The sequence below is a fragment of the Sinohyriopsis cumingii genome, chromosome 12 (assembly GCF_028554795.1).
Source record: "Sinohyriopsis cumingii isolate HCF-2022 chromosome 12, ASM2855479v2, whole genome shotgun sequence".
In the NCBI taxonomy this organism is placed as follows: Eukaryota; Metazoa; Mollusca; class Bivalvia; order Unionida; family Unionidae; genus Sinohyriopsis; species Sinohyriopsis cumingii.
This window is the reverse complement of record NC_142972.1, coordinates 74354422-74370416: the sequence shown is the minus strand read 5'-3', so window position 1 is coordinate 74370416 and position 15995 is coordinate 74354422. Positions and strand designations below refer to the sequence as shown.

General features: G+C 36.9%; 1 protein-coding gene across 1 annotated transcript in view; it reads right to left on the bottom strand.

Moving 5' to 3' along the window:
- The window catches only part of LOC149786750 (bile acid-CoA:amino acid N-acyltransferase-like), a 67102-nt gene that overhangs the window by 1411 nt on the left and 49696 nt on the right, over positions 1–15995 (bottom strand). The window contains exon 10 of the mRNA XM_089977266.1: positions 2538–2695. Coding sequence (XP_089833392.1) covers positions 2650–2695 — 46 coding nt within the window. The 3' untranslated portion in view covers positions 2538–2649. The remainder of the gene's footprint in view (positions 1–2537; positions 2696–15995) is intronic.

The window sequence follows — 15995 nt, the reverse complement described above, 5'->3', positions numbered from 1 at the left end:
AGCCACAACACTGATATTTTAATGACAATGATGTCATCAATACATCATATTACTCAGAGACGAAACTCAGCACCAAGACAATTATAAGATGTTAATAATTAAATAATAATAAAAAGGAATACTATCATATAATGACTTTAAAGAATAAAAGGTGTTTATTCACTGAAAACACATATTAAAGTGAAAGTATTTATGGTCTTAAAATAAGTAACAGGAAAAAAGTGAGAAGCAACAAGCTCTGTAAAATTTAACAAATAATTTATTTCCCTAGAATATAAAGTAAAAATATTTTAAAAAATGGAACTTACACTGAGAATTAAATCCCAAATAGTCCTATAATTACAGACACGAGTCTTAATGATTAAAGTACTAATCAACTTAGTGAAAATCCAAATTAAATCCAGTGCTGGAAAAGTTGATGTGCCTGTGGTGGCCCATGTACTGATGAAGTTAAATAGCCTTTAAGTAGATCATAATAATACAATCCAAGAATATATACCTATTTGAAATTTCACTATAAATTCATGTCTCTATTTCCAAGAATGTATTTTTGATAAGCACTTTGTATTTCCAGTGAATAAATAATTTGAATAAATAAAATTCCTGCCCAAAACAATTACTGGACACAACAATACAAGTATTTCTGCTCAGATCTTAAAGCACAAATGAATAACGTCTAGAAAAACAAGAATATATAGTCCTGTACTTGACCTATTGTCACAATTAGCATTTTCTATTTAAAAAAGGCAAACTATTACCTAATGGAAAATAACATTCCAGTTATAATTAGAAAATAAAATGTGGTGAACACTATGTCCTTGACTCAGGCCAAGATAATAATCCAAATAGTTAACACATACTCATGGGAAACTATTTGATGTGTGTTAGCTGTTTATCCAAAAAATGCATAAAACACTGAAAGTCAGATTAAATGGAATTTTGAATACTGATGATTCATATCGGTATTAAAAAACAAAACACAACTAAAATTAAGGCCCAGATCAAATCTGCAAGGATAAGAATAAGCAAATACCTACCCAGGTTAGAAAAGTGAAAAAAAATAATTCTGTCACAAGATTATTGACACTGCTAAAGTGAGTAATTTGTAAGTGAGTAGTTTATGCTTCGTTTAAAAGTCAGGTGTTATAACGAAGGTGAAGGTGACAATGATTTTAAATCATCTTATAATTTAAGTTCAAATAAGTTCAAATCACCCAAACTTCATTCTCTTTTCTGCCAAGTGTTTTTTTCACTAATGTTTCATTTATTTACTCATAAAACATTATTCTTCACTGAAACATTTAATTTATTTATTTGACTCATTCGTTTAACTGAATTCACAGAAGTAATCCCTTTCTCTGTTAAACAATACATGATACCATAAGAAGTGTAGAGAGTGGGAGGTATGAATTTAAAAGTGGTCTCTTACCAGTGATTATTCATTGCGACATTTACAAATATTCCCACAGGCTGTTCCTGGCTTGTGCAAGAATTCAGTTTAATTACATATATGATTTCTTCATTAAGCTGTACTTCAAATTTCTAAAAGGTAGTACAGGCCTGTAAAGTGTACTGTTATAGGTTCTTTCCTAAGTTGGAATGCCCTTTGTTAATTAACAAATGGGTAATCCTTTCTATCAACTGTGCCTGAAATACATTAATAAAAAAGGATATCCATATTTATTTGTAATTCAGACTTACTCTGTTTCTTCAAAACAAAAAACAAAAACCTCATGAAATATAGTTTCAATGTTAGGCTCCTTAAATGTTATGTTTACCACAGTTATGGGCCAACATTATTTACTCTCATAAAACTATATGGGGAAATAAATGCCAATACAAATAACCTGAGCAGTCTTCATTCCACAGTTATTATGAATGGCAAATTATGTCCATCAAGCATCTTTTTCTGATGGGCAAATCATGTTATGAAATGTTCTATGCAATTATTAAGATATGTTTATTTATTGATGCCTAAAATGATTTTATTAATATATTCCTCATTTTCTGATAATGCTTTGGATACCATTCCTGAAAGAACAGCAATTGTTTTTATTAAATACCAACCAAATTTCAAAAACTGTTATTGCACTCTTTCCAGGTCTGATCTTCATTTAAATAGATGTAAATTATTGTGGCATACTGAGGAATGTTTTGCTGAAACACAGAATGCGATTAAAATTCTTGAATACACACGGCATATATTTTCAAAAGCATGTGTGCACCACAACATATTTTTACAACTGAATAACTTTTCCCACAAAAGACTAAGGTTCTGTGATCTTCAACAGAAAGTAATAATTAAAATGCATCTATACATACAGCATAACAATATTCTATGAAATATTCAATTTCACTAGTTGGACTTCAAGCATGAAATACATGAAGCTAAAACATCTTATTTCAACTTTATTGAATGGTAGGACTGTTTATCTTGCCCAACATATCTAGTACCATCAGGAAATATCATTTATAAGTACAGATTGATGTGGTAATAAAAGAAGTTGACATTGACATATGAGTTAGGTATTGCATACCATTTTCCAGTTCCTGAGCAACAGCATCAACCAATTCACAATCCAGGTGATTTGCTCCTGCTGTAGCCATAGTGTGGTTGTAAAAGAGTCTAAGATTCAAAGTCTGTTGGTTCTAAGGTGAGTGGTCCACCTGAAAAAGGGATGGTCCATGGACTAGGCTGCAAAAGATAACAAGTCAATTCTAAACAAATCCAGGTCATGTTCATGGGTACTATAAAACAGAAATTATCAAATGAGGTCCAATTTGTGTATTCGTTTTTAAAGGTAGCAAGTATATATGCCAGATAAGTGCTTATGAAAAGTTATCAAATTCATGTTTGTGAAGCTGCTTATACACCACTCCCTTGATAACTCGCGCACATCGGGGTCCAGAAACATCGACCGCACTATAAGTGAGGCGCGAGTTATCGAGGGACCTATAAAATAAGCCCAAAACCAATAAAGTGACTGACGACATAACAGAGAAATAAGTGTGTGTGTGTGTGTGGGGGGGGGTAGACAGATTATACTGTTGAATACTCACTTTATAATCGTTCTGAAATTAAATGTTAATAAATATCTCTTCATAATGGTGTACTTTATTATTTCCTCATAGGACAACATTAATTTCAGGATAAATTACAGTATATTGAGAAAATATTATTCCACGTGGTTTCCGTTCGCTTAACATGTGTACCACTTCACACATTGTGTACTACGTCACTAATTTTTATGTTGAATTGGATACATTCTAGTTTTATTCTTTGATCCAAATTAGACGTTTTTTATATACAAAAGATCGACTCTTTTCGAGAAACTGTCGATCGAACGATAGATAGATAAATATTTTTGAATGTGATAGAAGTAAAATGAAAACAAAAAAAAAAACAAGGGTTAATCAGAACTAACATATTTAATTGGTCTACAAATTTAAAACAACGTAAATTAGAACAAGTTAATACTTGCCGTTTGTGCCAAGCTTGACAAATATCAATTCACTTTTTGAAAAAATCAGTTATTTTTTTTTTGTGTGTGTTACTCCTTGGTTTCTCTGCCGCCGAGCAAAATCCCTCACTTTTCTCAACTGCATGAGCTTTACGTAGTCAACATTTTGGGTCTCCAGCCACCTTATGGCAATATCAAAATATTTGATTGCTTCCTGTGCAGTGGGGTGGGGGGTGCAAAATCTGCGTCTGCATCACTTTCAGCACTTGTGTTACTCCAGTTAGAATCGTCTGCTGCTGCAAATTTGTTCGCTATAGAAATAATTATAGTTTCATCTGACATGTATTCGGCTGTGGGGCAATCATTGTCGGCACAAATCCACTCCTCCATAAGAGAAACGCCCATCTCAGGACCATTAGTCTGTACGAATTTCTCCCAAACAGCCTCGGCATTAATGACATCAGCTTCACTGAAACATTCGAAGTCACTATCATCGTCGTTGTCTCTGTTACTGTTTTGCTTTACGTCAAAGGCAGCTCCAAGACCCTTAATCCAGCACCTGAGGTCTCTTGTAATCGATTTTTTTTTAATGCAACAAACACTTCCCCAAGTTGTTGATCAAAATAAAGCCGGCATGTACATGTAATTAGGTTCTCACAGAAGTACTCATGGGTTTCGATGTGACGGTCGATTGACTCTTTTCATGTTTTCAATGAACAGAATATGTTGTGATTATAATGTTTACATTGAAACGGAATTAAAGGATTAGAAGGTGACTTTCACACAGGAAGACGTTTAGTTGGTGTTTATTTCATTTTCTGTTGCCACCTGTTAGCATTTACCAGAAGTTTTCATTGATCGCTATTTCACCTGACTGTTTATTTACAGTATACTGACAACTATTTATCATAAAAACTTACATAATATATGATATCTTTAAACAGAGGTCTCGCTAGGATTTCAAAACTGGGTCTTTCTGCCTCTGAATTCAATCACTAAATATCAGTACATTTTCTCACTCAGCCGCTAGTCAAAGCCTTTGAACTAGCCACCTAGCTGTTGCATCATGTTCTTTTTTTTTTTTAATGTACTCTTATAAAATGGCAACAGTACATCAAAGAGTCTTTCAGTCACTGAATTCTGCCATTGTAAATATCAGCACAGTTAACTGCTCAACACATTTTCCCACAAAGCAGGTGGCTGAAACAGGACCGGCAAATCTTTGAATTTTCCCGCGCACCTATTACATGTGTACAGAGGACTCCCGCCTCGGTGATTTTCTGCCTCCCAGATCAAAAATTGGCGTCCAAATACGCGTAATTAAGCGTTTTTGAGATCTCTGAAATTAATTCTTCTTTAGAACTTGCAAATTTCAAAATATGGATTATATTTTTATGGGCATTAATCACCATTTTCGATGATAAAACTAGCAATGTATCAAGGTTTAATTTATCAATTCTTATCGTAATTTTTTCATGTTCAGCATATTTTAAAGATATTTTAAATACATTTTCTCTGGAAAAAATCGGGAGCCAAGACGGACACCGCATTATAAGCGGGATTGCGAGTTATCCGGGCACGAGTTATCGAGGGAGCGGTGTATTCAGCACTAGAGGTAAGGTGCATATATAATATGAGCTTTTGGAATATCGTGTTTATTACGTACAATTTACACAATAAAGGATAATAGGAAAGAGGTAAAATCTGAAATATATAAAATTAATTGTGAGCTACATTTGTTTTGTGAATTAAATACAAATAAAAACATGTAGTTTTGTTTGTTTGCTTACAGAGATGTAAAGCTGATAGTAATCATTCATGCAGTGTAGTTATTTTGTTTATCTCATATATTTATCTAGTTCATTGCCACACAAAAATTAACTTAGATGAGAAAGTGCCAAAAAGCACACATTCATGTCAAGCATAGATAATGCACCATTCTTGGGGTTTTCTTCAAAAGAGAAAGAGATAGATGTTTGTGCATGTCTCCAAAAAATGATGTGAACATTACTGAGCAAAAAATGTATAAATTAACTTTCTAGACCTGCATACAAATGTGAACTGGTGTTATTTACATTTTACATCATAATTCTTTTTTTTTTTTACATATTTTTGTCATTCCTGGGAGAGTTTTTCACTTTTCTACACTTTGCTGATCCATAACTTGCTAATCAGTCTACATGTGCCTAGAGTTTCACAATTTAATGGTCAAGTTGATGATTACAGTGAGTCGTACAAAGCATGGACAAAACAGCAGACAGTGGTGGCAGGTATAAAGTACTGAAAGGGGGTATATAGACTGAGTAATGGGGGTACAGACATTGGCTGATGGTTGCTAAAGGTGTTACATGTCACCTGAATTTTCAAGCACTGAAAAAGATGTAAATTATTAAATCATTCTGAGGTAGACAAAATGTTATCATTCTACTTGTAATTTTTATCCACAAATAGAACCAGAACTATGCATCTATAGTAACTGAACTGTACATGCATATGCAGGACCCTGTAAGGCTGTTGCTTGCTATTAAAGTCATGATACTAATTCAACTCCCATAGTATACCCATGGAAATAAGATATTAAACATTAGCTGACTTCGTTGTTGTTGCTGTTGTTGTTGCTTTGGGTTTAATACCATTTTCAGCACATGATAGGCTATGCTGGGCAGCCAGTATAATTGGTGGAGGAAGAACCTGATAAAATTCCTGGTAAGAACCACTGACCAATGGAAAATGATTGGCAAACTTTCTCAAATACCCACAGTGGCTAAGTTCAAGACTTGAACCCATACAGACAGGAGTGATATGGCAGTGATCAGAAAAGGCATGAACTTAAGACTACTCAACAACCCATGGCCCCTAAATGAATTTAAATTTCTAAACACTCATGACTGAATCCATACTTCTCAGTAAAGACCCTTTCTTGATCAGAGATTATGCTGGTCTTTGCCAATGTCAAAAATTGCAATTTTTTGCCTTATTGGCACGAAATATACCATCTGGCGATTTTGTTTGGCGACAACATTTTTGGCAGTTAAAAATTGTATATGCAGTCTTGAGTTTGGAGTGGAGAAATTCAACAACACCATAAGAGGAAGCGGAAAACTTGGATATAAAATGCACAGGAATCTATTGTTACATAAACAAATCCTTCATTCATACTGACATACCACCCAAACAGCGCATTTTTATATTATAACCCGCTTATGCTGATGTCTGGCTTTAGTACTGTGTGCTGTAATATAACCCAAATAGTCATTCTATTTGACTAGGTACAATCGACCACCTCCACCTCTGAAGACAGGTTAGGAATGATTACAATAGACCAGACAACGGCAATAGATTTTTTAAAAAAAATAATGTACCATAAAAAATAGTTTAGCTGAAGCTTCAAAGAAAACTGCGAACCTCTGAAGCACCAATTGTTCTGTATTAAATAATAAAAAAGCTTTAACAAATTGTGTCTCAATGTTCCACAATTACATGATGTTGTTGCAGCAATAACAAATGGGCATTTGTTTGTTCCTTCAAAGAGGGACTTTAGCAGCACCTTCGATAACACATGCACCTTCATCAAAGCAAGTGTAAGATGTTTGATCAAAGAAAGTCAGCAACAAACTTAAATAAAACCATTGTTTTATTTTTCATAGTACTTGGAACATATTTATTGTGCCGTGAAAGTTTCCATTTTTCAACAAAAAAAGTTCATGCTTATGATCACTACCAATGGCAGCGTAAAATCTAATTTAAATGTCTCTGTCTCTATTTTGAAACAACAAATATCAGGCCCTCAAGTTAAATGAAGATGGGGCATCTCGCAAGAATGTTTCTTAAACTTTTTAATTTGTTAGCATGATCTCATTTACCTATGAATTGTTTCATTAAACGTGTTTGTGGACAATGGACTATAGATCAAAACGAAGACTACTATTTTTTTTATTTCTACGTGTATAAATATGTGTTTGCTGTGATTTCTAACGAGATTAATGTGGTTTAGATTTACTTTGAGTTAGGCTTGAAAATGGGTTGGCTTGTTTGGTGGCTGCCTGTCACAGTTAGACTAGCACTGGAGATCAAATGCGTAACTTGGGCTGCAAATGAACAGCCGACTTGGCTTACGTATTTACATCTGTCTGCTACAGATGTAAATATCTAAACATCGAGATGGTTGAGGGGTGATGAAAAGTATGCAAATTTGTTATAGTACTAGTGAACTTTATTCATGCATAACTTAAAGGCACATACCGATTCTTTTAGCTGCCTTATCATAGGAATATATTCAAAATAGCTCTTTGCTGTCAAAAATGAATGTGAAAAAGAAGGCTTAGTGGCAGTGTTGGGCATAAAAGCCACCAGTTGTATAAGGAATTAACCTGATTGCCACAGTCAAAATCTCACATGTATGCTTTCTACAAAATCAGTAGTTTGTATATTTGTATCTTCAGTGTAAAGTTATTCCCATTTTTCTGCAATAGGTCATTGTCGGATAAAAATTCACCAGATAAACTGTCCAGTGAGACCTTAAACTGTGAGTCCTTTAGAAACCTCTCTACAACTGTATACTTTACACAGGTTTCATTTCTACTATAAAAAAACCATGATTTCCTCACTCGTTATTTAAAAGAATCCATGTACAGCTTAGGCATTATTTAAATAATTTTCAATTCCCTTTATTCTAGTTTACGATTGACGAGAAATTTGGATAATACAGTATACAACTTGGCCTTGCTTCAGATGCGCATCTCTCAAAAGATTGCTAGCTCCACTTGGTACTTTTCACTAACTTGTCTTACAAGGAAATATTTTAAGTCAAGAAAAACAAGACGATAACTTCTAAAAAAATTTTAAAGTAAAAATTCTACAATTCATTTTTATTGCACTTTTAGAAGTTTGTACTGTCTACTTTGGCAAAGCTTTTCCCCTTTTTTAACTGTTTGTGTACTTTAACTAGTTCCAAGGTCATTTATCGAGCACACGGGAGCAGACGTTTTCGTTAGTTGTCTGCTTTAGGCAGCACGTTGTTTCGCTAAAACCACGTTCATAGATCTTTAATTTTAATTCGCAGTACATGAAAAGAGAATAGATGCAATAAAATATGCCAACAGTCTCTCCAATGTGATTGCTATAAAAACCGACTTCACCTTAAGTTAACATCTTTTTTTCAGATGTGTTTAATAACAATACTCAGTAGAGTGGAACATACTATCCACATCACTTTAAATTTGAAAACAAGTGACTGTTTATTACTAATTGCAAATGATCAAATTTCGTAACATTATACCTTACTTTCATTAATAATAAAACAATTTTATAAGGTTTACACTATGATATCCTGCATCCACGTTCGGTTTTCGCCATGAGATGGACTAAGGGATATTACTCTTACAATTCTGTAAAGGGACAAAACTCGTACGAGAAAACTACATTAATGCATCCAAAACAATAGTCTGCCATAATTTTGTACAGCGATCCTTTCCAATAATAATAATAATTTTTTTTATTAAAAAAACATGTAACAGCGGACAATGGAAAGAAGGGCATATATCTGATAGAGTATGGGAAGGAGACATTATTATAATCTACGACTAAGCCGTTGAATGTAGTTACTTCTCATATGCGGCGCTCGATACATCTCCTAATGCATCGGCTCCTAACTTTAACAATGCTTTAATCCAGAGACATGTTTCAGACACAAATTTTAATCATGAATAACAGCAACAATAATCAGTAACAGCTGCAACAGCTAACACTGTATCAGACGTAACATGCCTTCTTCATATAATACAACATTTGAAAAATGCAACTTTTGGACGGAAATCAAATTTCTTTTTTTTAAAAAACCCATAATAATAATTATAATTAAGCAATCTCGTGTTCGTCTGCGGTTGTGTTCCCAGTTATATTTGAAAATTCCAGTATTAGTTCCCTGTGTGTGTGTGTGTGTGTGTGTGTGTGTGTGTGTGTGTTTTGCGCACTATGCCACGTTAAAATATTATGTGTAATAGTAATTTGGAGATAAAACTAATTTCTTTACCAAACAATTTCCAAAAACACCACGTTCCCTGTATATATCAAATGCTACCGACAGGTGACTATAAAAAGCATCGATGACATTCTTTTTATATCCATGATGGGTCTAGTCACTTTTAAGCATCAATGAGAATACTCTATTTCAGTTTAAAATTGGATACAAAGTACTCAAATTTTAAACGTTTGCTAGCTATGACATCCTGAGTGACATAAATTTACAATTGTTTACCTTAATAAATCAGGACGAAAAATCCCCAATAAAATGCCTTTGTTGGTTTCAATTCTTCTCTCTCTCGAAACTTTTAAACACATGTTTTTAGTTGATCTGTTCTTTACAAACAGAGGAATTATGTGAGGTTTCCACTGCGCGTATGAACACAATTCGCGTGACCCAGATTAACCAATCCACTTTTCCAAAGTTAATGCCAGGGGCGAGAAAACGTGAGCAAATCATCAATGGATGTCAGCATACATTCACTAGCAATTCCACGTTCCCGTTCGTCAGATCAGAATCGGTTGATGGCTATTGTAAAACGCAGCATGTTTCTTACTGAATGACAAAACAGACCCTCAGTATTCGACAGTTTAATATGTGATTTGCACTTTTCTGAACATGAGACACACATTTTACCTCGTTGCCAGATGTATGTATTTTCATATATTCTCACCATAACTCTAAAAAGCATAGCTTTAGAGAAGTACAGACGAATACATACATATATACATACATACATAACGTGCGGGCGGGCGTGCGTACGTACGTACGTACATACATACATACATAGGCCTTCGTGTCTGTGTGTGCGTGTGTGTGTGATACTTAGTTTGTAACGCTGTATTGGTTGAACCAACTAGTAGAATACGAAAAGTCCAGATTTTGGATTTATTGTCTTACTCTCGATTATCAAGCATATGGATTCATCCTATTCCTGAAGAAAATAAAGTTAGAGATAAAGAGCATAACATTGAAAAAGTACCAGGCACTTCTTAGCCCAAAGCATGGGAAGTGCCCACCAAGATCAATATATAATTATTATCTCTCTCTCTCTCTCTCTCACACACACACACACACACACACACACGCACGCACAAGGCAGATAAACAAGCACACACTGATTATACCAAAGGTTCATTAGTGTGAAAGAAAGGCTAATTGGTCCGATAGTTTGGTAGTCCGAAGATTCAAAATGGATTGAAAGAATGGTTATTAGTCCAAATTTTAATAACCAGACTAAGTGGTTCATGTTGTTTAAGAGTCCTGATTAGTTTTAAAAGAAATCCGAAGGAAAGTTCAAACAATAGCCTTGTGTTTTAATTTTTGAAAAACAAACACACACGCAAGTTATTAAGAGATTTTATTTATTGACTCTAGTTCATAAAGGCAAACGATATAATCCGGCTTGCAATCATACATGTACGTGTTACATAACATTCAAATTTGAATCGTTCTTTATATTGAATGTGGACAGAAGATTTCCACCAATAATAATGACGGACAAGAAGGAAGCAAATGTTTCTGGTACCCCCACCTTTCCTATATCTGTAAAACGATAGGGACGACATCGTATCTGCAGTTGGCTTTAAGTGGGTGTTTTCCCCCAGATACCTACAGATAAAACGTATAAAGAACTAACCACTTAATGGCTCGTTCACAAATATTACAGGTATCGACCGTAAAGTCATTGCAGTAGTATAATTGTCTGACAAAATATGTATAGATCTACTATGAATCGTCCAGTTTCGACTAACCTCATTTGACTTTTTTTTATATACCCGACATATCGCTGAGGCATATATTGGTATGGTTTTGCCCGTAAGTACATTTTCCATATTGTTCTAATTTCTGATGAACATTTAACGATACAGGAATGTTGCCCTCGGGTAACAAAAGGAAACTACAGCAGCAGAGGGGGCGAATCGGACATTTTGTCCAATCGTTATTTTGCTTAATTATTACTTTCTGCAACTCAACGATCTAGTGTCGTCAGCGCCTGGTAAAAAAAAAACGACGACGTCGTTGGGGGATCGTCGCGTCGTCATTTGGTTTAATTAACACCTTCTGCGCGCCGATCCCCAGCGTCGTCAGCGTCCGGTAAGCACATCGACGACCGCGTCGATGTCATCGCCCCCTCTGCTGCTAAGTGGTTATTTACAATGAAAATTATTTACAACTAACCGAATATTTGGTCAAGTCCGATACGATATCGTGTCCGAGGATCATGTAAATTTATCGTTACGAATCCATGTGGGGTCGACTGAGCATGACTAAAAAAGTTTCGAAAAACATTAAAGTCCATGTCACCGCCGCACCATGTCTGCCAAATATTTCGTAGCGTGTGTGTATCAACGCCGTTGAACACAGCAAGAATATTACAGTTGTCTCTAATTACTTTTGGAATCTGAGTGTATCGTTGAGTGACATATATCACGTCAGTGTTTTTATGCCTGCCTCTGGAAAATATCCTAGCTGGGTTTTTTTGATTGTCTAACATAACATCATCGTACACGACTAGATTGTTAACGTCGCCATCAATATCATCAATACCCGGTGCATCATTGATATCCGTAATAAACTCAATAACATTTTTTTTAGCGATCGCTGATGCATTCTCGTTGAAATCTTTCAACACCTCGTAGCATCGTTGATCATCTACGCTAGGAGCAACCAAATACAACTTATCCCACTTCATCCATCTCATTATTAAATTGAGTAACAATTGCGTCTTGCCGGATCCAGATGGTCCGATGATAATCATCCGGATCGAGTTTGGTAACGCTGCAACATGCTTAACTGGTTCTCTTGTTTTAGTCGCCGAAAAATCAATTATATTCATATCTCTATACATAAATTATGGATCTATATTGTGTGAAGTGTAGAGTACGTACTGGCACAAATGATATGACAACCGCTACAACAAGAAATAACAGATCGGCCCTTACTGGCAAGTGTGTACAATGCGGTACAAAGAAATTTAGATTTATTTCTATTAGACCCGGAGATGTTTTAAAAAAAAGCGAGGAGGTGACATCGCAGCCAAATTGGCAAAACTCCCCGGAACACCGTGGGCAAAGTATCCAGGAGAAAAGCACCTCCCAGGATATAGCTACTGTGGTCCCGGAACACGATTAGATATCAGACTCGATGATCAAAATCAGCCCAAACCCGGTGAGTATCCAATAAACGCTATCGATAAGGCGTGTCATGCTCATGATGTTGCTTACAAAAGTAGCGATCTGCAACAGCGTCATATCGCGGACGTAAAATTAATTCACGCGTTAAATGCTATTCCTGATAAATCCGTCAAAGAAAAATTGGCCTCATGGTTGGTAAAATCGGCTATGAAAGGTAAATTAATGATTGGAAGCGGAGCTTCTGGCGCTGGTAATTGAAAACGATAGCGTTTATAATAACAACATGGAATCCATCTATTATTCTCCGAGAGGATACTGGAAGGGGAAGGCCGCAATTGGTAAGCTTGCAAGCGCTGCAAAGGTAACAAAGACCACTGCGGCTAATTGGTTATCCAAACAGGCTATATGGCAAATCTATCTACCACCGCCTAAACAAATCAACTTCTCGCGCTTTGATGTCAGCGTACCTAATGAAGTTCATCAGGCTGATATACTATTTTTGCCGCATGACAACGGTTACAAATACGCGCTAACCGTAGTTGATGTTGCGAGTCGATACAAACAAGCGGAGCCGTTAAAAACAAAGTCGGCAACTGAAGTAGCCGCTGCGTTTGAAAGAATTTATCGAAGAGGCCCTCTGCGCTGGCCAAATCTATTACAAGTTGATCCCGGTAGTGAATTTCGCGGCGCTGTTTTATCAACGCTGAAACATCAGAGCGTCGCGATACGACGAGGTCATACTGCGCTACATCGTGATCAGGCAATTGTTGAACGATTCAATCGGACTCTCGCTGAACGGTTATTTGGATATCAATACGCGAAGGAATTCATCCAAGAAAAACGATCTCGTGAATGGGTTAAAAGGTTGCCAGGTGTAATTGCAGCGTTAAATAACGAGATTACCCGAGCAATCAACATGAAGCCCAGCGACGCGATTAAATACGAGTATATACCCGGAAAATCAAAAATAAATAGCGTTTCCAAGCCGATTCTTGGCGATGTCACTGTTAGATATCTATATGAACCAGGAGAGCTTGAAGGCGGTAAAAAAAGGGCTACCGATCCTATTTGGAGTGTTACCACACATAACATATCAACGATAACACGATCAACTGGTAGACCACCGATCTACAGACTGGATTCAACTGCTCCTCAGCGCGGATTTACACGCGAGCAACTACAAGTGATACCTAACGATACTCAATTACCCCCACGTGGTCTTAACTAGCGCCGTTGCGTCTATTGCACTCAAGACAGGTCAACCTCACATTGTTTTTGACATGACCGAGACTGTTATCGATCCTATCCACGGTAAATTGGCGAGTGTCTTTATCCGAATAACGCCAACTCATTATACAATTGCAACTCGCGCAGTGATTATTCTGTTGTTGTCGTAGCGAGATTATTAATTCGGCATCAATATCAAAACGCCGCTGTTTTTTTTTATCCTGTTGGCGGTAACCCGAGAGTTTTCTATCAATGACGCTTGCATCGATGATGTCGTTGGTGACTTCGTCGGTGACTCCGTCAACAACAATTCTTCGAAGCTGATTCATTCTCCGTACTCGGGACACCGCAAGATAGACTAGATTGGACCATTCGATGCGATTATCAACCATCCAAACAATTGTATCCGTGATAGTCAGTCCCTGCGAGGAATGTATTGTTGTTGCGTATCCTAGCGTCCACGGGGATTTATCAGCACGTAGCGCGTCCTCAACGACGCTGATATCAACGAGCACAATATCATTCAGCACGAGAATTTGTTTTTTTGCCCCCGACGCTGTCGGGGCTGGAATTTCAACTTCAATGTTCTGCCGCCGTGTATCCGCGGGTCTATAACATAACGGCACTGGGCGCGTTGGAAACTTTTCCTTATGCAACGCAAACAACCTCCGCTGAAGTGTGTCTCTGACTATCTTTCTGCTCGCTACAATTAAATCGTTTGGTCTCCATGTTTCCCAGAATTCATTTAACGGCGTTTCCGGAATCACCTCGCGGATTATTTCACACTGAACTCTATCCGGCTGTAATCTGATTAGTTTTTTAACCTCACGCAGTTGTTCATCAAGTGCTCGGTAATCAGTATCGGTTTCTTCATAATAGTCCACAAAACCCTTTAACCAATCATGTGGACCCTCGCCGACAAATGGTGGTGGTTGGCCATGGTCCCCACACATGATTACTGCTGTATTCGCGCGCAGCAACCACTCAAGAAACATTTGTAAAGTATCTAACGAAACAGTACATATCTCATCCCAGATGATAATGTCGGGAATAAATTTTTCACCCATTCGATCAGGAGTCCACTCACCGCCGCTGTATCGAAAAAAGCTGTGATAAGTAACGGCGTCAACATTTCGTTGTTTTATCTCTCGCGTTAGTCTATGGGTCGGTGTAAGCACGATTATACTTGCCCGCGTTCGAAATAATTCAATTGCCCGAGTCGTCTTTCCTGACCCGCCACAGCCGCTTAAATAAACTGTTTTGTGTCTACAAATTGGATCAGAACACGATGGTGCATTAGACCATTCTGATAAATTATTACCGCGTAGGTAATTGTTCTCAACGATGACATTTGCTGACGGGGAATAATCGCGTCGTATTTCTTCTTTAATTCTCCATGTACCCCAACTCTCGTCCGGACTAGTAAACTCGGTTACGTTTTTCTTATACTTTACGTCAATATAAAATGAATCAACGGCTACTCTAACCGCGGTATTGGGGAATCTATTTATCATCGAGAATAAATTGATAGCGGCGTAACCCAGCATAGACGCCCTCAAATGTGGATACGCGGGGCTGTCTCCATCGCTGTAGGAAACAACTGTACCCAACTTTGTTCCATTGGACAAGAAAGCTGTTTTGCAGTTCACGTATCTATTTTTCGCCACTGCGTCCTTGATTACGAAATCATATTCTGCGTCATCTATAATCAGCCGTGAGCAATATCGTTTGTAGTCGCAGTTTTTTCCACCTTGTGTGAACTTACCAATTATTCGTCTACCGAGATCTTTTGCCTCGTGGTTTCGTTGGTTGAATATCCTCCTGGACCATTCGATGATATATTCCTCGTCGGCATCAATGTTTTTTCTGGACTCGTCAATTATGCTATCTAGACGCTCCGGTTCTGGTAACCAGACTTCAGTCTGCGCCCGGTATGATATAATCGCGTCACTGACAATCAACGAAACTAGCATGCTACAATCAATCATATACCGTAGCAGCGCTATTGGCAGCCACTTCTTTTCAGACATGTGTCTACCGATCCAAATATAGCAACAGCGATGGAGTCCTGCCGCGAATTCAAATGATACTATGCGAGCGAATCCGGTTAAATCAAAATCAGGCAGTGGTCCATTAATAGCAACACGA